Source organism: Gorilla gorilla, chromosome 22, assembly GCF_029281585.2.
Source record: "Gorilla gorilla gorilla isolate KB3781 chromosome 22, NHGRI_mGorGor1-v2.1_pri, whole genome shotgun sequence".
NCBI lineage: Eukaryota > Metazoa > Chordata > Mammalia > Primates > Hominidae > Gorilla > Gorilla gorilla.
The window spans coordinates 43,354,029-43,376,471 of NC_073246.2; the positions used below are offsets into that span (position 1 = coordinate 43,354,029).

General features: G+C 50.6%; 1 protein-coding gene across 4 annotated transcripts in view; it reads right to left on the reverse strand.

Annotated features, from left to right (window-relative positions):
* Positions 1 to 1,460: 1,460 nt before the first annotated feature.
* TMPRSS2 (transmembrane serine protease 2) overlaps positions 1,461 to 22,443 on the reverse strand; it is a 42,803-nt gene continuing 21,820 nt past the window's right edge. For 2 of the 4 annotated variants that reach the window (XM_019017901.4, XM_055373625.2), the window contains exons 6-13: positions 16,511 to 16,637; positions 15,209 to 15,319; positions 12,612 to 12,655; positions 10,405 to 10,576; positions 8,971 to 9,146; positions 7,799 to 7,894; positions 5,546 to 5,688; positions 1,467 to 5,038 (exon numbers count right to left, since the gene is read on the reverse strand). In XM_019017901.4, coding sequence (XP_018873446.2) covers positions 4,862 to 5,038; positions 5,546 to 5,688; positions 7,799 to 7,894; positions 8,971 to 9,146; positions 10,405 to 10,576; positions 12,612 to 12,655; positions 15,209 to 15,319; positions 16,511 to 16,637 — 1,046 coding nt within the window. In that variant the 3' untranslated portion in view covers positions 1,467 to 4,861. Of the gene's footprint in view, positions 5,039 to 5,545; positions 5,689 to 7,798; positions 7,895 to 8,970; positions 9,147 to 10,404; positions 10,577 to 12,611; positions 12,656 to 15,208; positions 15,320 to 16,510; positions 16,638 to 22,443 lie in introns of all 4 variants that reach the window. The other 2 variants (XM_055373626.2, XM_004062839.5) reach the window with 2 other exon arrangements.

Sequence of the window (22,443 nt, forward strand, 5' to 3'; positions counted from 1 at the left end):
AAAGGCATTCAGTTTCAAAAGGGAAACAGCATAAAAGTTTGGAAAATTTGCAGTCTGACAATGCAATAGAAAAGAAAATCCCATTTTCTGAGTAGAAATTCAAGTCAGCTGCAGAAATTTGCATAAGTAATGAGGAGCTGAATGTTAATCCCCAAGACAATGGAGAAAGTGTCTCCAGGGCATGTCAGAGGTTTTCACAGAAGCCCCTCCCATCACAGGCCCAGAGGCCTAGGAAGAAAAAGTGGTTTCATGGGCCAGGCCCAGGGTCCTTGTGCTGTGTGCAGCCTAGAGACTTGATGCCCTGCATCCTAGCCACTCCAGCCATGGCTGAAAGGGGCCAAAATAGAGCTTGGGCTGTGGCTTCAGAGGTTGCAGGCCTTAAGCCTTGGCAGCTTCCATGTGATGTTGAGCCTGCCAGTGCACAGAAGTCAAGGATTGAGGTTTGGGAACTTCTGCCTAGATTTCAGAAGATGTATGGAAATGCATGGATGCCCAGGCAGAAGTTTGCTGCAGGGTGGGGCCCTTATGGAGAACCTCTGCTAGGGCAATGCAGAAGGGAAATGTGGGGTTGGAGCCCCTACACAGTCCCTACTGGGGTACTGCCTACTGGAGGTGTGAGAAGAGGGCCACCATCCTCCAGACCCCAGAATGGTAGATCCACCAACAGCTTGCATCATGTGCCTGGAAAAGCTGCAGACGCTCAACACCAGCCCATGATGCAGCCAGGAAGGAGGCTATACCTTGCAAAGTCACAGAGGTGGAGCTGCCCAAGACCATGGGAACCCACCTCTTGCATCAGTGTGACCTGGATATGACAGATGGAGTCAAAGGAGGTCATTTTGGTGCTTTAAGATTTGACTGCCCTGCTGGATTTTGGGCCTGCAGCTCCTTTATTTTGGCCAATTTCTCCCATTTGGAATGGCTGTATACACCCAATGCCTGCACCCCCGTTGTATCTAGGAAGTAATTAACTTTCTCTTGATTTCACAGGCTCATAGGTGGAAGCGACTTGCCTTGTGTTGGATGAGACTTTGGACTGTAGACTTTTGACTTAATGCTGAAATGAGTTAAGATTTTGGGGGACTGTTGGGAAGGCCTGATTGGTTTTGAAATGTAAAGATACGAGATTTGCGGGGTGCAGGGGCAGAATGATATGGTTTGGCTCTGTGTCCCCACCCAAATCTCATCTTGTAGCTCCCATAATTCCCATGTGTTGTGGGAGGGACCTGATAGGAGATGATTGAATCATGGGGGTGGGTCTTTCCTGTGCTGTTTTTGTGATAGTGAATGGGTCTCACAAGATCTGATGGTTTAAAAAATGGGAGTTTCTGTGCACAAACTCTCTCTTTGCCTGCTGCCATCCATGTAAGATGTGATTTGCTCCTCCTTGCTTTCTGCCATGATTGTGAGGCCTCCCCAGCCATGTGGAATTGTAAATCCAATAAACTTCTTTCTTTTGTAAATTGCAGTCTTGGGTATGTCTTTATTAGGAGCATGGAAACAGACTAATAGAATAATAATAAGGAGTCATTTGAGGGACCTCTCCAACAGGACAGGCTGCAGGAACTGAAGGCACCAACCACAGGAGCACCAAGTCTGGCCTTGCCTCACCTTTGGTCCTCTGACCAGCAGCCTCAACATCACCCCCTTATAAGGAAATGGAGGCTGGTCCTACTCACCAGGCAGAACTTCAAAGATGCAGTAATTACTTTGAAAAAAAAAATTGCATAATTTATTGCATGATATTCATTTTCACAATTGAACTTTACAGTTTAAAAAAGATACAAAAAAAGACAAACACTTGTTCACATAAATAAAAAGGGGCAATAAAGAAGGAAGACGTTTTCACCATTACAACACCTTTTAGGATGTGTCTTGGGGAGCAGGCACCTTACAGTGCCAACTGTTTCCAAGGTCCCTGGGAATGCTGCTCTCTACAGAGGCATGTGCACAGACGGATCCTGCACATGGGACTGCATGACTTTCCATTTCAAGGTTAAGTCCTAGCTGTAGAATCATTCATTTCATTCTTGCAAACCAGCCTGCTTGGCCAGGAGGCAGAACCATGTTAGAGTAGTGCTCATGGTTATGGCACTTGGCAATGCAAAAGGACCCTTCCCCTGGTTGGAAACCCACAGCATTGGAAGGGACCACAGAGAGTCCAAAACAAAACACATCTTTCCCTTCTTCGTCGCCACCATGGGCACTTTGCTTCAGCACATTCATTTATAGAACGTTAAGTCAGGAGCCAGTCATTTTGTCAAAGTAGCTCAAATAGGCCACCACTCTTACTTGGCAAAGATGATACAGTTTCAAAGAGTTAAATGAAGGTGGACTACTTGGAGACATCAAAAGCTAAGTTTCCAGGAGCACTGAGGTAGCAATGTGTAGAAACATAACATGGAAACAGTGTACCTTAAACTGAGCATCCTTGATTTCCCCCATGGACCTCAATTTCCAGTGACTAGCAGGCCTGAAGAGGCCAACATGGTGCCAGACTTGGCGCCCTGCCAGGACCAAGGGGCATGTGCACTCTCCAGGGTGCTAGGAGCAGGGTCAGGGAGGATGAGGAGGAAGGCTGAGTCTCCCTCCCAGGAGCCCCACCCAATGTGCAGGTGGAGACCTGTACCAGGAGTGCTCAGGGCAAGTTCCTTTTCAATTGCTTCCCTCGCACCAAGGGCACTGTCTACATTCTCACCCCATAAGAACAAAAATGTTTCTGTTCCCCTTACAAGTGACTACCACGTCACCACCCATGAAGGGCTGGTCCCTTTATTTCTGGCCACCATCCAGGGCTGCTAAGGCTCTAAGAACCCATCAGCAAAAACCCCTTGTGGAGAGGTAGGCTGGGGACACTACCAAGTGGACCCAGAGGGCAGCCGCTTCAGGTGCCATCTGGCTGTCTCCCTTTCCATGTCTCTCCTTTTTCATCTCAAGTCATCCAGCAGCTGAGAGGTGACAGCTCCATGCTCACCCAAAATTGGCCCCTGGAAAGGACTCAGAAGGAAGATCTCAATGGGGCAGCCTCCACCCCTCTCCTCCACACTTGACTGCCAGTGCCCACAACCAGCCGGCCATCACCCCTTGCGGACAAGGGGTTAGGGAGAGCAGGCTGGGCAGGGGAGCCACTGCAGCCTGCACAGAATGGCAGAGAGTGCCAAAGCCAGACAAGTTCACTGTTTAATAAAAATGAAGTGACCTCTGAATCATCTCTAAGAGTAAATCATGCACGGGGAAGCAAAACCAGCCCCTTTGTTTTCTTGTAAAACGACATCAAGGACAAAGACCATGTGGATTAGCCGTCTGCCTGTTCAAATAGGAAAAAAAAAAGTGTGTTATTTTCTTAAGACAAAGGTGGAAAATAATTTTTTCCTCTAGGTTCGCATGAAGCACTTAGAAACCAAATAAGCAAGCTTAATAGCACAAAGGGATCATTCTTCTCTCCAACGTGTTGGTCAGAGTCAGGCTGAGCATGGCGGGGCAGGAGCTCCAGAAGGAGCGGGCAGCGGATGTGGAGGCCGGCACGACGGGCATCTCTTCAGCAGAGTCTGGGCCTCCCCCGTCTGCTCTCCTGCCACACAGCCCTTCCCTCCCTGCACAGCCACGCGGACCCACCTGCAGCCGCCAAACACACCTGGATCATTTGCTAGCTCCATCCTGGTGCGAGTCCGCCCCTCAGCCTGGCTGACCGTCCCAGCCCTGCCAGCTTCCCTCCTGCCCTGCCTCCTCCTCCTGGGGTCATCTGTTTCCAGCACTGGGCCCTGGGCCAGGTGACGCCCAGCTGGGCCCCATGGCATGGGAAGGCCCTGAGTCCCGCGTGTCATTTGAAGGAGACACAGGTTGGGCCTTAGCGGGAAAGGCCCCCTGGTTCTGCTCCTCCTTCAACATACTGGGCATCTGGGAGATTTGGGAGAAGACAGAATAGACTGCTTTCTTCCACTAGTAGCGAGCCCCAGAAAGCACAGAAATCTGAGAAAACTATACGTCTGAGGTCCTGGAGATGAGAAGATCTGGTTCTCACCCCCTATCTGGACAATGCCCAAAGCCAGGGCTCTGCTAAGCAGAGACGTCCATGAGGCTCACAGGGAACCCCTGAGACCTTCCCTCGTGCTTGAATCTGGGGCATCAGAGAACCCTGGCTGCTCCTGCCCTTCCTAACCTTGGGGGCTGCCCATGGGCCACTCGATGGCCCCAGAAAAGGATGGGCACAGCCGGCTCTTCCCTCTGCTCTCTATAAATCAAAAGTTTCATGTGAGGCCGGGCACCGTGGTTCACACTTGTAATCCCAGCACTTTGGGAGGCTGAGGTGGGTGGATCACCTGAGGTCAGGGCTTCGAGACCAGCCTGGCCAACATGGAGAAACCCCATCTCTACTAAAAATACAAAAAGTAGCTGGGCGTGGTGGCGCATGCCTGTAATCCCAGCTACTTGGGAGGCTGAGGCAGGAGAATCACTTGAACCCAGGAGGCAAAGGTTGCAGTGAGTCGAGATCGTGCCACTGCACTCCAGCCTGGGCGACAGAGTGAGACTCCATCTCAAAAAAAAAAAAAAGAAAAAGTTTGACTTGAGGTGGCCTCGGTGGAACAGCTGAGTCAGCTGAGCCAGAACAAAGTGTGGTCGGCAGAGCACCAAGGAATTTCAAACAAGCTGAGCCCCAGTGCTTTTCATCCAAACACCAGGGGAAATATGCAAGTGAAGCCAGTGAGAGGCAATGGGCAATGGGTGGACACTGGGGGGATGGGGCTGTGGCTGGAGGAAGCAGGGTTTGCTTCATGATGACCAGTGGTCACCAGTCAGCTTCCAGCAGCAGAACCACACCTAACAGATGTCTGGCTTTGGCTCGAGGAATCGGAGAACACAGTCAGAAGGAGGACAGGATAGTTACCCTCATTTGTCGATAAATCCAGTCCGTGAATACCGTCACATTCCCGTACACTCCTGGTCTGTAAGCTTTGGCACAGCCAGAACCCCAGCTTGTATCCCCGATCAGCCACCAGACATTGTTCTTCAAAGTGACCAGAGGCCCTCCACTGTCACCCTGTGGGACACAGCAAGATACAGAGAGCAGAAAATCAAGTCACAGTCTGCCGCACACCACTGACCAGGCCTAGAGGAGGTGGGGGGGGGAGTCGCAGTGTGAGTTACGAGTGACTGTGTGGGCTTCGAATCTCCACCATCAAGGGGTGATGGTGACAGAGATGTAACCCCCAAAGAGACAGCCCCCATCCTGAATTTTAATCTGTTCAAGCTAATAGTTACTAAATAAATTACCGTTCATAATTTAAAATAGTCTAAATACTTGTTTCTGTTCCACTGGCACTTTTACCAAATACCAGTTTTTCAGAGGGTGTGTGTGATTTGTTGATTGTACTTGCTTCTGCCACCAGAAGCGTTCACACTGTCTGTGGCCATCACTTCCCATGACTGCCCCGGCTGGCTCCGTGTCACTGAGGAGGCTCTGCTGACCCCAAGAATGCCCTCTCTCTCATGGGGGGTTCAGTAGGATCTGGTAAGGGCCAAAGGTAGAATAAAAATGTTGAATTACCTGGCAAGAATCGACGTTCCCCTGCAGGAAGCCGGCACAGATCATGGCTGGTGTGATCAGGTTGTCATAGACATATCTGCTGTTGCATTTCTGCGTCTCAATGAGAAGTACCCTGGCAGCGTTCAGCACTTCTGAGGTCTTCCCTAAGGACAGGGAGACTTGTTGAGCTCCCAGTGTTGCCAGCAGCTCTTGCAGGGAGAGCACACTTCCCTCCCTGAGACCTCCACACATACTACACAGATGGTCACAGCCCTATTCTCCAGCCCTGCCCCCGTCAGCTCATCCCAGCACCAACCCCTCTCCTGGGAAACCTGGATTCTCCTTATAACTGGCAGTGCCTGTGCTGAATGCAGCTCTGGAGTTCAGCTTCAGGGAAAGAAATTCCCAGCTCTGAAACTATAGGGGCTCTATCAGTGCCATGGAATCCCCCTCTTATTCACCCAACGGCTTGGTTCTGCTGAACCAGTTTCCCACTCCTCACTGAACCCTACCCAGGACACACAGGCGCCTGTTTCCCCTCTGGCATGCACACACTCTTCTGGAGCACACGCGACCCTCCCGAGGCCGCCTGCTTCTCGGCTCCCCTGCACATTAGAGCTTCTCAAGACACGGCCTGCACTTGCCACCTCTGCATTTCCCACTCTCGCTTTGCTGCCTCCCCTCGGGTATCTGCTGGGCACCGTGGGCTTAATGTGCAAAACCAGAACCCTCCATCACACCTTCTCCCACCCCAAATTCTCACCAACCAATATTTCCTGGCTTGAAAAATGGCACCAACCGCCACCCTGGGGCTTCAGCCGCAGAGTGGAAAGCCATCGTCCCTGACTTCTCACTCTCTCTCCCACAGACATGCAACCCATCAGTAAGTCTGGTGGCTCTAGCCCTAGTGTACCCTCATCTCTCCACATCCACGCCCGCACTCTGCTATGAGCTGGCTTCCTGTCTCAAGGAACCACAGCAATGGACTCGTCACCATCATCCTCGTCTCCATCCATTCATCCCCACTCCCCACGCAGCTGCCAGATCATGGCACTCCCCGGCTCACGATCTCCCCACCTCAAGCAGACGAGAAGCTGGTGTCTTCACCATAATCCACAAGGACCTATGCAATCTGGCCCCAGCCCACCTCCTTGGCCCCTTGACCACACCTGAAGATACATGCACTAGCCTTTTTGATGTGTACACATTTTTGCCATTTGAGTCTCAGCTCAAATGCCACCTCTTCCGAGAAGCCTTTCCTGACCACCCCTTCAAAGTAGCCAGGACCTTGCGATCCCCACCCTCAGATATTTGGAAGTACCTCGCTCAGTTGTTTGTCTCCCATCTGTCTGACCACACCTGCCCCGTCCCCACCACCCACATCCACAAGAGAGGTAAAGCTCCTGACAGCAGAGACGTTTGTCTTACTCTGTTCACTTCTGCATTCCCGGCACCTGAGTAGCACCTAGCCTGTACTAGGTGCAGGTGCGCACAAATATTTGTCGATATTCCCTTCACCTTGGATTCCATGAGGTCTTTTGCCCAGCCTGTGGCTCCACTGTAGTAAGTTTCTGCTGATGAGGAGCCAGGATGCCCCCCACTACCTTCCCTGATGCTCCCCAAAAATCACCCAACCTTTGTACTTTTCCCCTTGTTTGAAAGGATTTGTTGTCTGTATGGCCTAGACGCTTTTGAGAAGGATATAAACAATATGTAAAATGAACCTTTGTGCCTGCCACTAAGCACTTCCAACCCTCCATAAAAATGAAGCAGCCAGGCTCCCTTCATTTGAAAGACTGTCAGAGAGAAATGCAGATTGCAACGCAAGGGGGTGGAGAGAGCCTCTCTCTGTGGTTATCAGGGCAGAGGACAGGCTTAGATGTGGCCACCATGGGTCCAGGACGCCCGTCCTCACCAAGCCCCCTGTCACTCAGCCATGCAGGCCTTGGTGGGATCTCCAGGGAAGCTCTAAACTCACAATGAGTGCAACACAGGAGATCCTGCACCTCTAAACTCGTATGGCCCAGATACTTCAAAAGCCATTCCACATGCTGCTCTGTGTGATCATGATAAGAACACAGTGTATTAGGTAGGCTGGGCAGGATTTCTGCCACTTAGCAGATGGAGAAACTGAGGCACAAGGACTGGGGGAATCAACCAAAGTCATCCAATCATTGAGTAGTAGAACTGGGATTAAAACCTGGACCTCCCACTTCCGAACCCAATGCTCCATCTGTGGGCCCTGCAGTCCTGTGTGTCCAGGAGCAGCCTCACCTTTCTCCTCGGTGGCCCCCCACCCGGAAATCCAGCAGAGCTGTTCTGGCTCCAGCATCATGCCTGGGTTGGGCAGACACACTGGTTTCACTAAGTCTGTTTCAAGAAGAGAAAACACAGTGAGCCAGGCTGGTATCACCTAAGGCCTCGGGCTATGTCTCCACCTGGCCTTCCCACATGCAGGCTGCTGGGCCTGGCACCCCGGCCACCCTGCCCAGAGGACCCTGCATCCCAACAAGTCCCACATTCTCACTTTCTCCCCCTGCCAGACCCCTCCCTCTGGCAGGCAAGAAGTTATGCTACTTATAAGTAGAATTATTTGCTAGCTCTGCTTATAAGAGGAATTATTTGCTAGCTCTGCTTCCAAAATTACATATCTCCAGGTGACCAAGACGGGAAAGACACACAGGAGGCAACAGCCAAAAAGCCGATGGAGTCAATGGAGTCAGCTTTCGCCCCAGAGGCACCACGCCATTGCTCAGGCATTCGCTCTTCTATATGTGAACCATTTCCCAATGTGAATACAGACATGCTGCAGGGAGGGCTGAGGTTTTGCTTCTTCTGTATCCACATGGGGCTAGAACATTCCAGACCCTTGGATGGACCAGAGTGGGACCGAATAAGAGGCTAAGAGAAAGCATGTTTGTCCTGAATTAAGCAACTTGGTTTTATAATGTATCTTTAAAAATCAAGGATCTTTACACATTTTAGGCCAGTAGTTCTCAACTGGAAGTGACTTTGCCACAAAGTGGATGTTTGGCAATGTCAGCAGGCAACACTGGTTGTCACAGCTTGGTAGCTACTGGCCTCTAGTGGGTAGAGGCTGGGGACGCTGCTAAACATCCTACAAGGCACAAGAGAGCCCTACAACAGAGAACCACCCCGGATGTCAAGAGTGCTGCAGTGGGAAAGCCCTGTTCTAGCCTTTTCCATGCCTGGCTTGAATCACCACCACTCAGTACAGTACAGAAGAGATGTGGTGGCTGCTGCCTCCCCCAAAATGCGGCAGGTGCTCTTAGCCTCTGCGAGCCTCTCCCATTGGCCACCCGCTGCACGCTACCCTCGCTCAACGCAAATGCCTCCCTTCCATTTGGCATAGCACAAGTGTCATTTCCAATCAACATCTCTTTAAGATTCTGCCAACTTGCTTGCCAAGCCTGAGCCACACGTACCGCTGAAAGTCAGAGGCTTCTGCAGCTTCATCAGCGCAATGTCGTTATTCTTGGTCTTGGAGTCATAATTTGGATGAGAAATCACTTTTTCTACTTGGTATCCGGCTTCATAGAACATGAAAGATTGTCTCAAAATCCCCGCAAATGCCGTCCAATGCCATGGATTGTTAAGAGGTCTGGGAGAGAAGAAGGACTCAGTATCTCAGAGCCATAAACACAGAGCTCTCGGTGGATGAACTTCCAACATCAGAAGCTGGAGGCAAGACACCCAGAGGCAGGATGGTTCACCAAAAACCACACAGGGAGATAGTGGAAGAGGGGCTCGGTCTCCCCTCCTCCCCCACACTCCCCCCACCCTGACTCCCTGCCTCAGCCCCCCACATCATCCTTCTTTCTGGCTCTTGCGTCACCTTCAAGGAATCTGCAGCACCCACAATGGGCCGACATCCCTCCCTGGGGTTTCAAGGCCATTTCTAACAGGACTGGCTCTTATTTTCCTTTGTACGCCAAAGCATTTCCTGGCACATGGTAGGTGCTTAATAAATGGATACTAATGAACAGACTTGAAGTCCAATATCAATCAAACCATTTCCTTTATCCAAGAGTTTCCTCTTAAGAGAATTCCAGCTCCTAGTGGGCCCAGAGCACCCAGGGGTATGAAGAGGGGGAGAGAAGGGAGCACCCTTGGGTAACAGCCCTTGCTTCCTTGACCTTCATAACAGCCCGAGAGGAGAAGGGCATGCCCGTCTTATAGTTGTACATGCCATGGATCAGAGACGTTGAGTGAATCGTCTAAGGGCATACAGCAAGAGAGGGCTGGGCCAAGAGTCAAACCCAGTTCAGCCTCTCTCTAAGGCAGAAAAATACATCTGCCGAGTGAGGCCTCCTCCAAAGCAGCATGTGACCAAAAGCACTATGTGTTTAAGGAAAAGGGGAGGCGGTGGTAGCGTCCATAAATGCTAACACTGTCACGGCTAGCCTCACCCCTACCTAACCCTCTGCATGAGCAATGCTGTGGCCAAGAACACTTAACCCCAGGGACCTTCCAGCAGGGCAGCCTGAAGCCTGTCTGAGTGTGCCCTCTCCTGGGACTAGCGTCCCAGAGACAGGATACCTCAGGGGGCGGGGGCTTTGCTCAAGGGCAGGACAGAGCTCAGAGGACAGTGGCTGGAAGGAACGCTGGTCACGGCGACATCGTGGAGAATGTTCCACCTGCACCCTGTGCCCTGCGTGCAGGGGACACTCAGTGCATACAGCCATGCACTGCCTGGCATGAGCGCACTTGATGTCTCACAGCCCTAGGAAGCAGGTGCAATACTCTCCCCATTGAAACACAAGGATGCCGGGGCTGCAAGGGTTGAGACCTGCTCAAGGTCACAGGGTGGCTGTAGGCCAGCCCAGAGCCCCCACCCGGCCCGCGCCGCCCCGGCATACTTTTCCACGCAGTGGGCGGCTGTCACGATCCACTCGGGGGTGATGATGGAGCCTCCGCACACGTGGACGTTCTGGACGTGCAGGCTGACCTGCCAGGGCCAGGCCCCCGGGAGCGCGCTCACGCCGCCCACGATCCTGCTCTGGCGGCTTGAGTTCAAGTTGACCCCACAGGCTGAGGATGACAAACAGGAGGCCAGTGGGGTGAGACCAGCAGAAGCCGCCCAGCCACCCAGCGCCCGCCCCTCCCAAGAGTCTCCCAGGCTGCAAGGACAGGGCAGGGGCACCACTGCTGGGGATGGACTTAGGGGGCTCCTGGGGGTCTCCTCTTGGGGAAGGGAGGATGCCCCTCCAGCCCACCCAGACCCAGGAAGCACCACTTCCCTGAACACTCCTGTAATCCCATGGGGTCTCCCGGGACCCAGGTGGGGTGTTCTGGATAACGAGGCCCTGGGGACTCCTTGAGTCTTGGAGGGACTGACACCACTCAGGGACCCGAAATTCTCACACAAAGAAAAGGAAGATGGGAGGGGCAGGGCTGGAAGTGAGTGAGGGGGTGAGGAGACGAGGAGGTGAGTGAGAAGGTGAAGGGGTGAGTGAGTGAGGAGGTGAGGGGGTGAGTGAGGGGGTGAGGGGGTGAGTGAGGGGGTGAGGGGGTAAGTGGATGAGTGAGGGGGTGAGGGGGTGAGGGGGTGAGTGAGGAGGTGAGGGGGTGAGTGAGGAGGTGAGGGGGTGAGTGAGGAGGTGAGGGGGTGAGTGAGGGGGTGAGGGAGTGAGTGAGGGGGTGGGTGAGGGGTGGGTGAGGTGGTGGGTGAGGGGGTGAAGGGGCAAGTGAGGGGGTGAGTGAGGGGATGAGGGAGTGATTTAGATGGTGAAGGGGTGAGTGAGGGAGTGAAGGCGTGAGTGAGTGGGTGAAGGGGTGAATGAGGGGGTGAGTGAGGGGTGAAGGGATGAGTGAGGGGGTGAGTGAGGGGTTGAGGGGGTGAGGGGGTGAGTGAGGAGGTGAAGGTGTGAGTGAGGGCGTCAGGGGGTGAGGGAGTGAGGGATTAGTGAGGGGGTGAGGGGTTGAGTGAGGAGGTGAGCAGGTGGGTGAGCGGATGAAGGGGTGAGTGAGGGGGTGCGGGGGTGAGTGAGGGGGTGAGGGGTGAATGAGGGGTTGAGTAGGGGGTGAGTGAGGAGGTGAGGTGGTGAGTGAGGGGGTGAAGGGTGAGTGAGGGGGTGAGGAGGTGAGTGAGGAGGTGACAGGGTGGGGTGAGGGAGGGATGAGGGGGAGAGTGAGGAGGTGAGGAGGTGTGAGGGTTGAGGGAGTGAGGGGGTGAGTGGGGAGGGTGAGTGGTGAATGAGAGGTTGAGGGGGTGAGTAGGGGGTGAGTGAGGGGGTGAGGGGTGAGTGAGGCCTGCTGCCTTCCCTGCTTCCTGTGTGTGAGTGTCTTCTCCACCAGGAGATGAGTGCATGGGCAGAGGGCAGGGCGGGTGCCACGCACCCTTGGGGCTGTGCTGGACCCCCACTCAGGACCTAAAGAAGACCTGAGCCAGCCCTGCCGGGATGGGACTGTGTCAACTCCTTCCACCTCTTCAAATGAAAAGCTGAGCTCAGGACCACGGCCCCACGACAGCACTGGGCCATCCCAGAGGAGAGGGACGGTGGCTTCCACATTTGCAAACAGTTTGGAAACTGTAAGCACTCCAAACACAGAGATGGGTACACCCAAGTGTAAGCCACCGTCCAAAATTCAGGAGAGAAGAGGCAAGAGCACTGTTGTTCTCTGGTCTTGTCCCTCCTCCTGGGTCCCACTGGCTGATGAGCACCTGGTGGCCACACTGTGGTGCTGGACCACAGCCCCGCAGATGCTCCAAGTCCACATTAGGTGGCTGCCAGGGCTCACTAACGCCACCCCCCTTTGCTTTCTGGAGAAAGAGACCTGCCGGGCCTCCAGCTCATGGGTGGCATAAAGCGTAGGGCTTTGTCAGCTTCTTGAGCGTGCCTGATCTCAGGGGGTGTCCCTTGGACCCAAGGCTGAAGGTGTCTACAGGCCATAGAAATCTAAACCAGGAGCTCCTTGGAAAGAGCGAGACGCCACTGGGCACATTCCAACCCGTGACCCCACCTTCTTCCTTCCCACGCCCCCAGAGACACAGGGAGTACTGTTCTGAAAGTAGAGAGCTTTTCCTAGTTAGAAGTATCAAAAGGGGGACTCTAGATGAACTTACCTATACAGCGTAAAGAAACCACTGCTTTTGAAGAACAGGCATCACTGCAAAAAGAACAGGGGAAATTCTGGTCATGATAGTGCGGAGTCACCTGCCTCTCACATGCTTAGAAATCAGTCATTTCTTCCGATGTTCCCTCTCCTGTCTTCTGAGACATAGAAGGGTCTGCTACTTACAACTCCAATAAGGTAAGTAAATCCATATAGGGACAGTGGCAAAGACCAGACACTGAGCCAAGGTACGCGGCTCACATCCCCACGGTGTGACCTTGGGCAAGTTACTTAACCTCTCTTAAAATTGTACCAGCTCCTAGGATGGTTGTGAGGGTAAGCATACAATAATGCTAGTTTTCCTTTTTCCTCTTGGAATTTAAAATCATCTTCTAATTTTGTAAGGAAGCCATTTGGAAACCTCTGGGCTCCTATAACTGCTTTAAATTTGTAGTGTTGAAAGCAATATAACCAATAGTTTCCCTAGGATTAGAAGAAACGTAAGAGTTACTCATTTGGGAGTCAAACATCCTAGGTTATGGATGAAGAGGAAGTAATTGATGCATTTTGTCCTGCAGTGAATTTGCCAGGCTATGCTGAGAAGGAAAGACGCAGCCCCTGGCATGCAGAGCTGGCCCGCCCCGACAGCTGGGTCGTGTGTTCTGCGGAACCTGAATTATTTCACTGAGCATCAACATCGGACTAGGCCCCTCCATGCCCGAGATGGGGCAAGACACAAGGAGCCTCCTCTGAAATGATGTCTGAACAGATGGAACAGGAACCTTGTGCTCACAACCACAAAATCACGATCTGATGTCTCCTCCTGTCCTGGCTAACTTGAGCGACGGACGTTTCTTTACCAATCATAGCTTTAGCCTAGCCTCATTCCAACCTCCTCCTAGAAAAAAAATAATAAAGCAGCCTCACAGAATTACCCCTGCTTCCTGACAGCAACCAATCCAGAGCAAATCTCTGCTTCCTCCAACCACCTCCAAACCACCTTGCAGGAGCCCAGGCCCTACAATAATAGGTCCTTCCTGACACCTTCTTACTGATGCACACCCCCCGGGTTCTCAGTGACTACAGGTGCATTCCAGGTGGACTCTGGCTCTGGGGCACTGACACGGCCAAGTGAAGACATGTCCCCTTTAAGAGAAGACATTTCCTAAGAATCCTAAGGTCGGTAGGAATAGCCCTGTGTGGTCACAGCACCAGGGCACATGTGGTTATTCACAGAAGCCCGACAGAAAACAAGCCAAGAACTCAGGCATCAAAGGGCAACTGCTGCACAGAAAGAGGAAAAGAAGTGCGCCTCCCCTCCCCACCACCACCGAGATAGAATAGAGCCTACCAGACAATGGCCTTCTCTTCTTTCTTCCAAGCCCTCCAGCCTCCTTGTGAGTTCCCAAGGCTCTTGCCAAGGGACGGCAGCACCTCCTCCCCTCCCCCCGCCCCTGCCCGGCTGGACTTGGCTCCCTGATTCCGTGTGTAACCCAGGAAGACAAAGAACCACTCAGCATTTACAAAGTGCCCAGGCAGCTGTGTTTAGCTTCTCCACAGGGACAAACCGCAGCCCTGCTGTTTTGATGGGTGCACCTGGCCGTGCACAGCCCTCCCCACTGGGCTTGCCCTGCCACATTCCCCAGGACAGCAGGCTGCAGTGGAAGTCAGGCCCCCAGACACCTCCACCAGCAGCCACCAGGAATGCAAACCTGCCCCAGGCTCCCACTCAGAGGAAAGGTGGCGCGGGGTGATTAGTTCATCCTCCCCCGAAACGCAGCACCTGGCACCTGGCGGGCAGGGAGGTGATGCCTAGACACCAGGCATAAGCCCTGGGGACCTGGGAGGCAAGGAGAGCTCATGGGCAAAGGACACTGTGTATCTTTCACATCAGAAAACACATAACAGCAACAATTATAGCAAGTCTGCAAACATCCTAAATATGTGCAAAGCAAAAGGAAGAGCCTAAGTCCATCCCCTCTTCTGCCCTCCCAGCCAGGTCAGCCACTCATCACGTGAACTGTGGCTTGTACCCACTTCTACCCCCTGGACACACCACAACTCATTTCCAGGCCACCAGAATGCTGCCCATCCCTCACAGAGCACCCTCTGGCACTGCTGTCCCGGGGTTGGGGCTAAGGGGACCAGCCAGCCCAGCTGCCTGGAATGGAGCAGGACTTTCCTTGCTCAAGCCAGTGAAGTCCCTGGCAAACTGGAATGAGCCGGTCACCCCGGCTGGGACACTGAGACATTATCTTGGATTCCTAGAACCACGCCCTGACAAAATAGGTACACCTCTAAATGTCTGAAGAGGAAAGAAAACTAAATAAGAGTTGAATGTTGATGTTGCAGTGTGAGCCGCTACCAACAAGGGCAGACGGTAGAGGCTGAAAATGAAATAGCAGAGAAACCTCAGCCACTTCCTATGAATAAACCAAGGGCTGCTTAGAGTAACCAGGCCTGGTCAGACTCTAATCTCCTCCCAATGCAAAACCCATCCAGACCGAGTATTGCAGCTCAGAGAAATCAGACTCAGGACAGCGATTCCCCATGGTGTCTCCTAGTTGATTTCATTCCAAAATTTTTCAAGAAGAAATCGCTGCATACCTGTGGTACAGTTTTTTATAGATATCGACATTGCCGGCACTTGTGTTCAGTTTCATAAAGCTGGTGGATCCGCTGTCATCCACTATTCCTTGGCTAGAGTAAAAATTATTCCTAAAAAAGAAAACCTTATTTGTGATAATGGTTAAGGCATAAGCAAACACAAATCCTATACTATGTCATAATACCGCTCATACGACATTCAGAATAAGAGGGAAAAACCTTAGCATTTAGGGAAAAAAATCACACGTTCTAACCAAGTGCTAGAATATTGTAACGATTTTTCGATTCAATAACCCTAAAGTGTCACATAAAATTCCTTCATTGGTCGTGTTTCTTATCCAGGTTAGGATCAAGAAACTATGAGAAGGACATAGGATTGTACAATCACACACACATTTAGTCTAATAAAAGGTACAGATGTTAACATGGTCCCAGTTATCAATTCCACCAGGTTCCTGGGCTGTGATGGGGGCTTTGCTGTGTAATTCACCCCTGCTGTTTAGGGATGTCACAGTGACTAGCTAAGATGCCAACTTTCTCACCAAGTGGTAATTCATTCTGAAAACTGGCATATTGAATACCCTAAAGTTGCATAGAAATCACCTGGGGACCCTCCCATGGAAAACAAAGTGGCAGTAGCATCCTACCACCCTCTGCCCCGATGCCTGAGGGCTGCTGCATCTCCCCAGGCAGTGCTGATAAGTGGTAACCACCGCCCCACCCCCGTTAGGAATCACTGTCAGGCGACACACACCCCCTTAAGCCTTCCCACCTTCCCTCAGAGCTACGAGCAGGAATGACATTTTTTAAGTATCAATCTGATTGATTGATTCTCTCCCCAGCTCAAAAGGCTTCCATGGCTCCCGAATGAAGTGAAACTGGCACAGGATTTGTCTCTGCTGCTCTCCCCAGCCCAACCCTCCTCGCCAGCTGTTCTGGTCCAACCTCTACCCAGGGAGGTGAATGGACCCTGGCTGAGAGGCACCTTGGAAAAAGAGGCACCTAACGCCCTCAGCCTGCCCCTCTGACCGGATGACCACAGCACTGGGCACTCCCGAGGAACCAGGAGTCTATAGAGGCCAAGGAGGAGGCAGGACAAGGTGGCAGTGAGCCAAGGTCCGTGTGCTGGGCACAGCCCTAGCAGGACAAGTTCCACCTGCTGGTTACAGGGCTCAGCTTTTGGAAGGTGACAATTGTCCCCAGCACTCATGTGCTGGTGCTTTCACAGGGAGGCAGAGAGAGGGTCTTCTCGTGTTTCTGCTGTCTGTTACTGTCACTCGGTGGGTGCTGCCCCATACTCACTTATAGCCCATGTCCCTGCAGGCTGCCCGCCCGTAGTTCTCGTTCCAGTCGTCTTGGCACACAGGGTGCCAGGACTTCCTCTGAGATGAGTACACCTGAAGGATGAAGTTTGGTCCGTAGAGGCGAACTGCACGAGAAGGAGGATTATCCATGAGTTTCTTTCTTTTTTTTTCTTTTTTTTGAGACGGAGTCTCGCTCTGTCACCTAGGCTGAAGTGCAGTGGTCTGATCCCCACTCACTGCAGCCTCCGCCTCCCAGGTTCAAGCAATTCTCCTGCCTCAGCCTCCCGAGTAGCTGGGATTACAGGCGTCCACCACCCTGTCCAGCTAATTTTTCTATTTTATTAGAGATGGGGTTTCACCATGTTGGCCAGGCTGGTCTCAAACTCCTGACCTCAGGTGATCCCCCTGCCTCGGTCTCTCAAAGTGTTGGAATTACAGGCGTGAGCCATTGCACCTGGCCTTGTCCCAACTTGTATCGTCCTAGCTGCTACCCAAGCCCCGCGCTCTCCACGGCTCCGGAGGTGGCAGCACAGTTCATTCTTCTCAAGGCACTGACCGCACACAAAGGGAGGCCACAAATCTATTCTTTTTCTGCTAAAAAGTGCTCTCTACATAAGAGAATTGAAAACAGGCATTGGGTCCAAAACACAAGTGTTCACTGCAGCCCTCTTAAAACAACCGAAAGGTGAAAACACTCCAAACGCCCACCAACGGCTGGGTGAGCAGAGTAGGATATGTCTAAGAAACACAATGGAATACGATTCAGCCAGAAGAGGGAATGAAATTCAGACACAGGCTGCAACCTGGATGAGTGCTGAAGGCCTTACGCTCAGTGAAAGGAGCCGGACATACTGCATGAGCCTGCCCACATGGAATGCCTAGAGTAGGAAATCTATAGACACTAAGTAGATTAGTGGTTGCTTATGAGTAGGAGGGACGGGCTGGGAGGAGGGATATGGGGTGATAGTTCAAGGGCTTGGGGTTTCTTTATGAGCTGATGAAAATATGCTAAAATTGACTGTGGTGATAGTTGCACATATTCGTGAATATATAAAAGCCAGTGAATTATATATTTAAATTTTATGGTACATACATTACATATCAATAAGCTGTTTCATATAAAAAATTATATCTCAATAAGCTATTTCATATATATGTTTTATATATAAAAGCACTGAATTATATACTTGAATTTTATGGTACATAAATTAGATCTCAATAAGCTGTTTTTAAAAATAAATAAGATAGGCCAGGTATGGTGGCTCACGCCTATAATACCAGCACTTTGGGAGGCCGAGGTGGGCAGATCACCTGAGGTCAGGAGTTTGAGACCAGCCTGGCCAACATGGAGAAACCCCATCTCTACTAAAATGCAAAAATTAGCCAGGTGTGGTGGCATGCACCTGTAATCCCAGCTACTTGGGAGGCTGAAGCAGGGGAATTGCTTGAACCCAGGAGGTAAAGGTTGCAGTGAGCTGAGATCACACCACTCCACTCCAGCCTGGGTGACAGAGCAAAACTCTGTCTCAATAAATAAATAAATAAATAATAAGATAAAAGGTTTTTTTTTTTAAGTGCTCTTTAAGAGAGCACTTTGAGCAACAAATTGTCCAGGAGACTCTAAATCAACATTCTGCTGAAATGATCTCAGCTCTTTTATTTAAAGAAACAAAACATTACAAACACCATTGAAGTCACTCCCTATTCCCAGTCTCTTCTCTCCCTCCCTAGAGGTAACCACCATCCAGAGTTTTGGGGACTTTTCGCTGGGCAGGATAATACGTGGGGTGGGTGTATTCACAGAACAGAATCCCATGCAGCTTAAGGGTTAAGCAGAGTATCATGAACAGGAAGAAGCTTGAAAACAGCGCCGTGGGAAAGAGAGCAAGTGATAAATGATGCGTTCAGTATCACGTTATTCATGCAAAGCTGAAAGCATGGAAACAATGCTGTGTGGTTTGGGAGAAATACACATGGGCTTAAAGTATAAAGTGAGGACCTGGCTATGCTGTAGCCTCTCTTCTTACTTCCTACGAGTGGCCCTGACTCACTGGACAGTCTGGTACCTGTGGGCTTGTTCCCCCATGAAATGACTTGGGTCTGATTATTGTCTAATGCCTCTGTGGTGAGTGATTCCACATCCTACCTGTGAGTCGGTCACAGGTTACATGAATGGATAAACTTTGTGCTACATCTGGGCAACGGAATATTATTTGGTGCTAAAAAGAAATGAGCTATCAAGCCATGAAAAGGCATGGAGGAAACTTGAATGCATATTACTAAGCGAAGGAAGCCAACAAAGTGAAGGAAGACGTATGTGGTGAAGGCTACATACTCCATGATTCCAATGCTACAACATCCTGAAAAGGCCAAAACTTCGGAGGCACTAAAAAGATCAGATAGCTGGGGTGAGTGGGGAGAGAGAAACAGGTGCAGCAAAAGAGGTTTTAAGGCAGGAGAACTACTCTGGACGATACTATCATTGTGGCTGTACAGCATTATGCATTTGTCAAATCCCACAGAACTGTACAAGAGAAAGGGTGAAGTCCAGGACTTCAGTTCTTCATAATGTATGCATCAGGTTCATCGGTGTTAATGAACGCACAGCACTGATGTGGGATGTTCATAACAGGGCAACTGTGTGCTGGGGAGGAGTACAAGGAGCTCGCTGCCCTGTCTGTTTCATTTTCTGTAAACCTAAAACCGCTCTAAAATATAAAGTCTGTTCACTTTTTAAAAAGTAACTGAAATGAAATACACTTCTTCTTCTTCTTCTTTTTTTTTTTCTTGTTGCCCAGGCTGGAGTGCAATGGCATGATCTCAGCTCACCGCAACCTCCGCCTCCTGGGTTCAAGAGATTCTCCTGACTCAGCCTCCTGAGTAGCTGGGATTACAGGCGTGCACCACCACGCCGGCTAATTTTGTATTTTTAGTAGAGACGGGGTTTCTCCATGTTGGTCAGGCTGGTCTCGAACTCCTGACCTCAGGCGATCCCCACCCCTCCCCGCCCCTGGCCTCGGCCTCCCAAAGTGCGGGGATTACAGGCGTGAGCCAGCACACCTGGCTCAAAATACACTTCTATGATTAAAAACAAAACTGCCACTGTGGCTCAAAGGGAGACACTTCATTCTTGGCTTGTGGGTAATTTTAAGGATTTTCTTTCCTTTCCAGCTATCTGCATCTGGAAGAGATGGCAGCTGATAAGCCAGAGAGCTGGAAAAGGTCTCAAGCTAGTCCTTTTTTAAAAAAAAAATATTAGGATTTTTTTCTCAGCTTTGTCAAAGTATAGTTGACAAATAAAAATTTTACATGTAGGCCTGGTGCTGTGGCTCATGACTGTAATCTCAGCACTTTGGAAGCGCAAGGCGGGAGGATCACTTGAGCCCAGAGTTCCAGACCAGCCTGGGCAACATGGCAAGACCCCATCTTCACCAAAAAACATAAATATATATGCATTAGCCTGGCATGATGGTACATGCCTGTGGCCCCAGCTTTTCAGGAGGCTGAGGGGGAAGGATGGATTGAGCCCAGGAGGTCGAGGCTGCAATGAGCCATGACTGAGCCACTGCACTCCAGACTGGGTGACAGAAGGAGACCTTGTCTCAAAAAAAACCCAGTTGTACATGTTTAATGTGTACAGCGTGATGACTGGATATCCGCTGTGAAATGCTCACCGTAATAAAGCTAGCTAACATGTCCACCACCTCACATAATTACCATTTTCTTTTCTCTTTTCTGTGGTGAGAATACTTAAAATCTGCCCTTTTAGCAAATTCCAGGTATAGAGTACAGCATTGTTAACTAGAGTGAACAATTTAGTTTCTTTTCTGAGATTCTGAGAAAGACTCACAGAAAGGATAGCAACGGAAGTAGAAAGTGAATTAGTGTTAAAATATGCACACACACACCCTTGGGAAAGAAAGCGCTACACACATTTTTGAACGTTTTCCATGGGACGGGTCATATTCTTCAGCATCCTAAGGTGTGCATTTCAGCAAAAACAATTTCTACTCTACGAAATGGACAAATTAAAAGTGCGCCCTATTCCTGTTCTGGTCTAAGAGAGAATACATGCACAGCGTTCTGTTTGTCTGTTTCGTTTTATATGAATAATCAATATGGAAACTGGATGAAACCAAACTGAAGCCGGTCTAGGTCTGTCAGGTTACAGATCCACACACCCTCTGACCTAGCCGTTCTACTCCTGGAAGCGTTTCCTACTGATATACTCACACACTTGGAGCAGTGCGTGTTACAGCAAAAGGGTGGAGAAAACCTTAAGGTCCACCAAGAAGAGACAGGGGCAATAATGGTGCATCCATGCAAAGGACCAACTGTGCCATGGTGGGAAAAAACAGGGGGCTCATTTCCCTAAGGAATGCTGTCCAGGATGGTATCCAGTGCAGGAGAGTCAACTGGCTAGGAACCACTGGGAAATAGGGTCATGGTAATGCAGAAATGCCTGTGCTTCTTTATGCAAAAACTCTCTGGAAAGAGAAGCAACTCAGATGAGTTGCCCCAAGAAATGTGATTGGCTGGTAAACAGGTGGGCATGTATGGGAGTGATGCGTGTGTGTGTGTGTGTGTGTGTGTGTGTGTGTGTCTAGGGTGTATGGGGGGATGGGGGGTAGGTAAGTAAGCAGAGCAAGGAAGAAGAGATTTTTCACGGCATACCCTTTTGTACTTCCTTGATTTTGACCTAATAATACTTTAATACTGTACAACTATTAAAGTATTTAAATAAACACGACTTAAATATTAAGAAGAGAGCAAGTCTTCAGGTAACAAAAGGACTTTGTTGGTGTTTATTCACCCACATGTGCACATAGGAGAACATCAAAAGCCATTCCAGGCCAGGCGCGGTAGTTCACGCCTGTAATCCCAGCAGTCTGGGAGGCTGAGGCGGGAGAACTGCTTGAGGTCAGGAGTTCGAGACCAGTCTGGACAACATTGACGAAACCCCATTTCTACAAAAAATACAAAAATTAGCCAGGCGTGGTGGCAAGCACCTGTAGTCCCAGCCACTTGGTGGGGCTGAGGCTGGGGGACCGCTTAACCCGAGGACATCAAAGTTGCAGTGAGCCATGGTCATGCCTCTGCACTCCAGCCTGGGCAACAGAGTGAAACCCTGTCTCCAGGAAAAAAAAAAAAAAAATAGAAAGAAAAGAAAAAGCCATTCCACGTGCTATCTTAACCTCACACTACTCAATCTCAAAAACTCCCCACTTTATTTTAGAAACCAAATAAAGCAAAAGAACTATGTTTAATCAGCAAATGCATCATTTTCAAGTGCAAACCCTTTTCTGGGAAGCAAGGCTGTGCTGGAGGAAAGGTCTCAAGAACACGGAACACTTGAGCCTGCTCAAGGCCGGCACAAGGGCCGAGCTCCACGGGCCAGTGCTCCTCACCAGGAAATTCCACAGCCAGGACTGACAGCGAGGGCTTAACAGGAAACCAGTCCCCACCAAAGATGGCCCTTAGGAGAGGGGGGATTACTTTGGCATGGAAAAATCTTTGGCTAGAATTCTCGGCCAGCTCTGAGGCTTGTGGTTTCTACAGAAAACTCCAGGAGGTTAGGACTGCACTTGAGGGAGGGGAGGAGAACTATCTAAGAGATTTCTGGTAAGTCCTCTGACTCTACAATTCTGAAATTTCTATTTCTAGAAAAAACAAATGGTTCTAGTGTAAACATGTCAGAGTGTGCTTAGCGGGGACTAAGATATGAGAGCACACACCACCACCAACGCTGATCCGCAAGCCGCAAGCCTGGAATACATGGCTGTGCTTGGGAAATAACATTTTTTTGTTTTTTGAGATGGAGTCTGGCTCTGTCGCCCAGGCTGGAGTGCAGTGGCACAATCTCGGCTCACTGCAACCCCCTCCTCCCAGGTTCAAGTGATTCTCCTGCCTCAGCCTCCCGAGTAGCTGGGA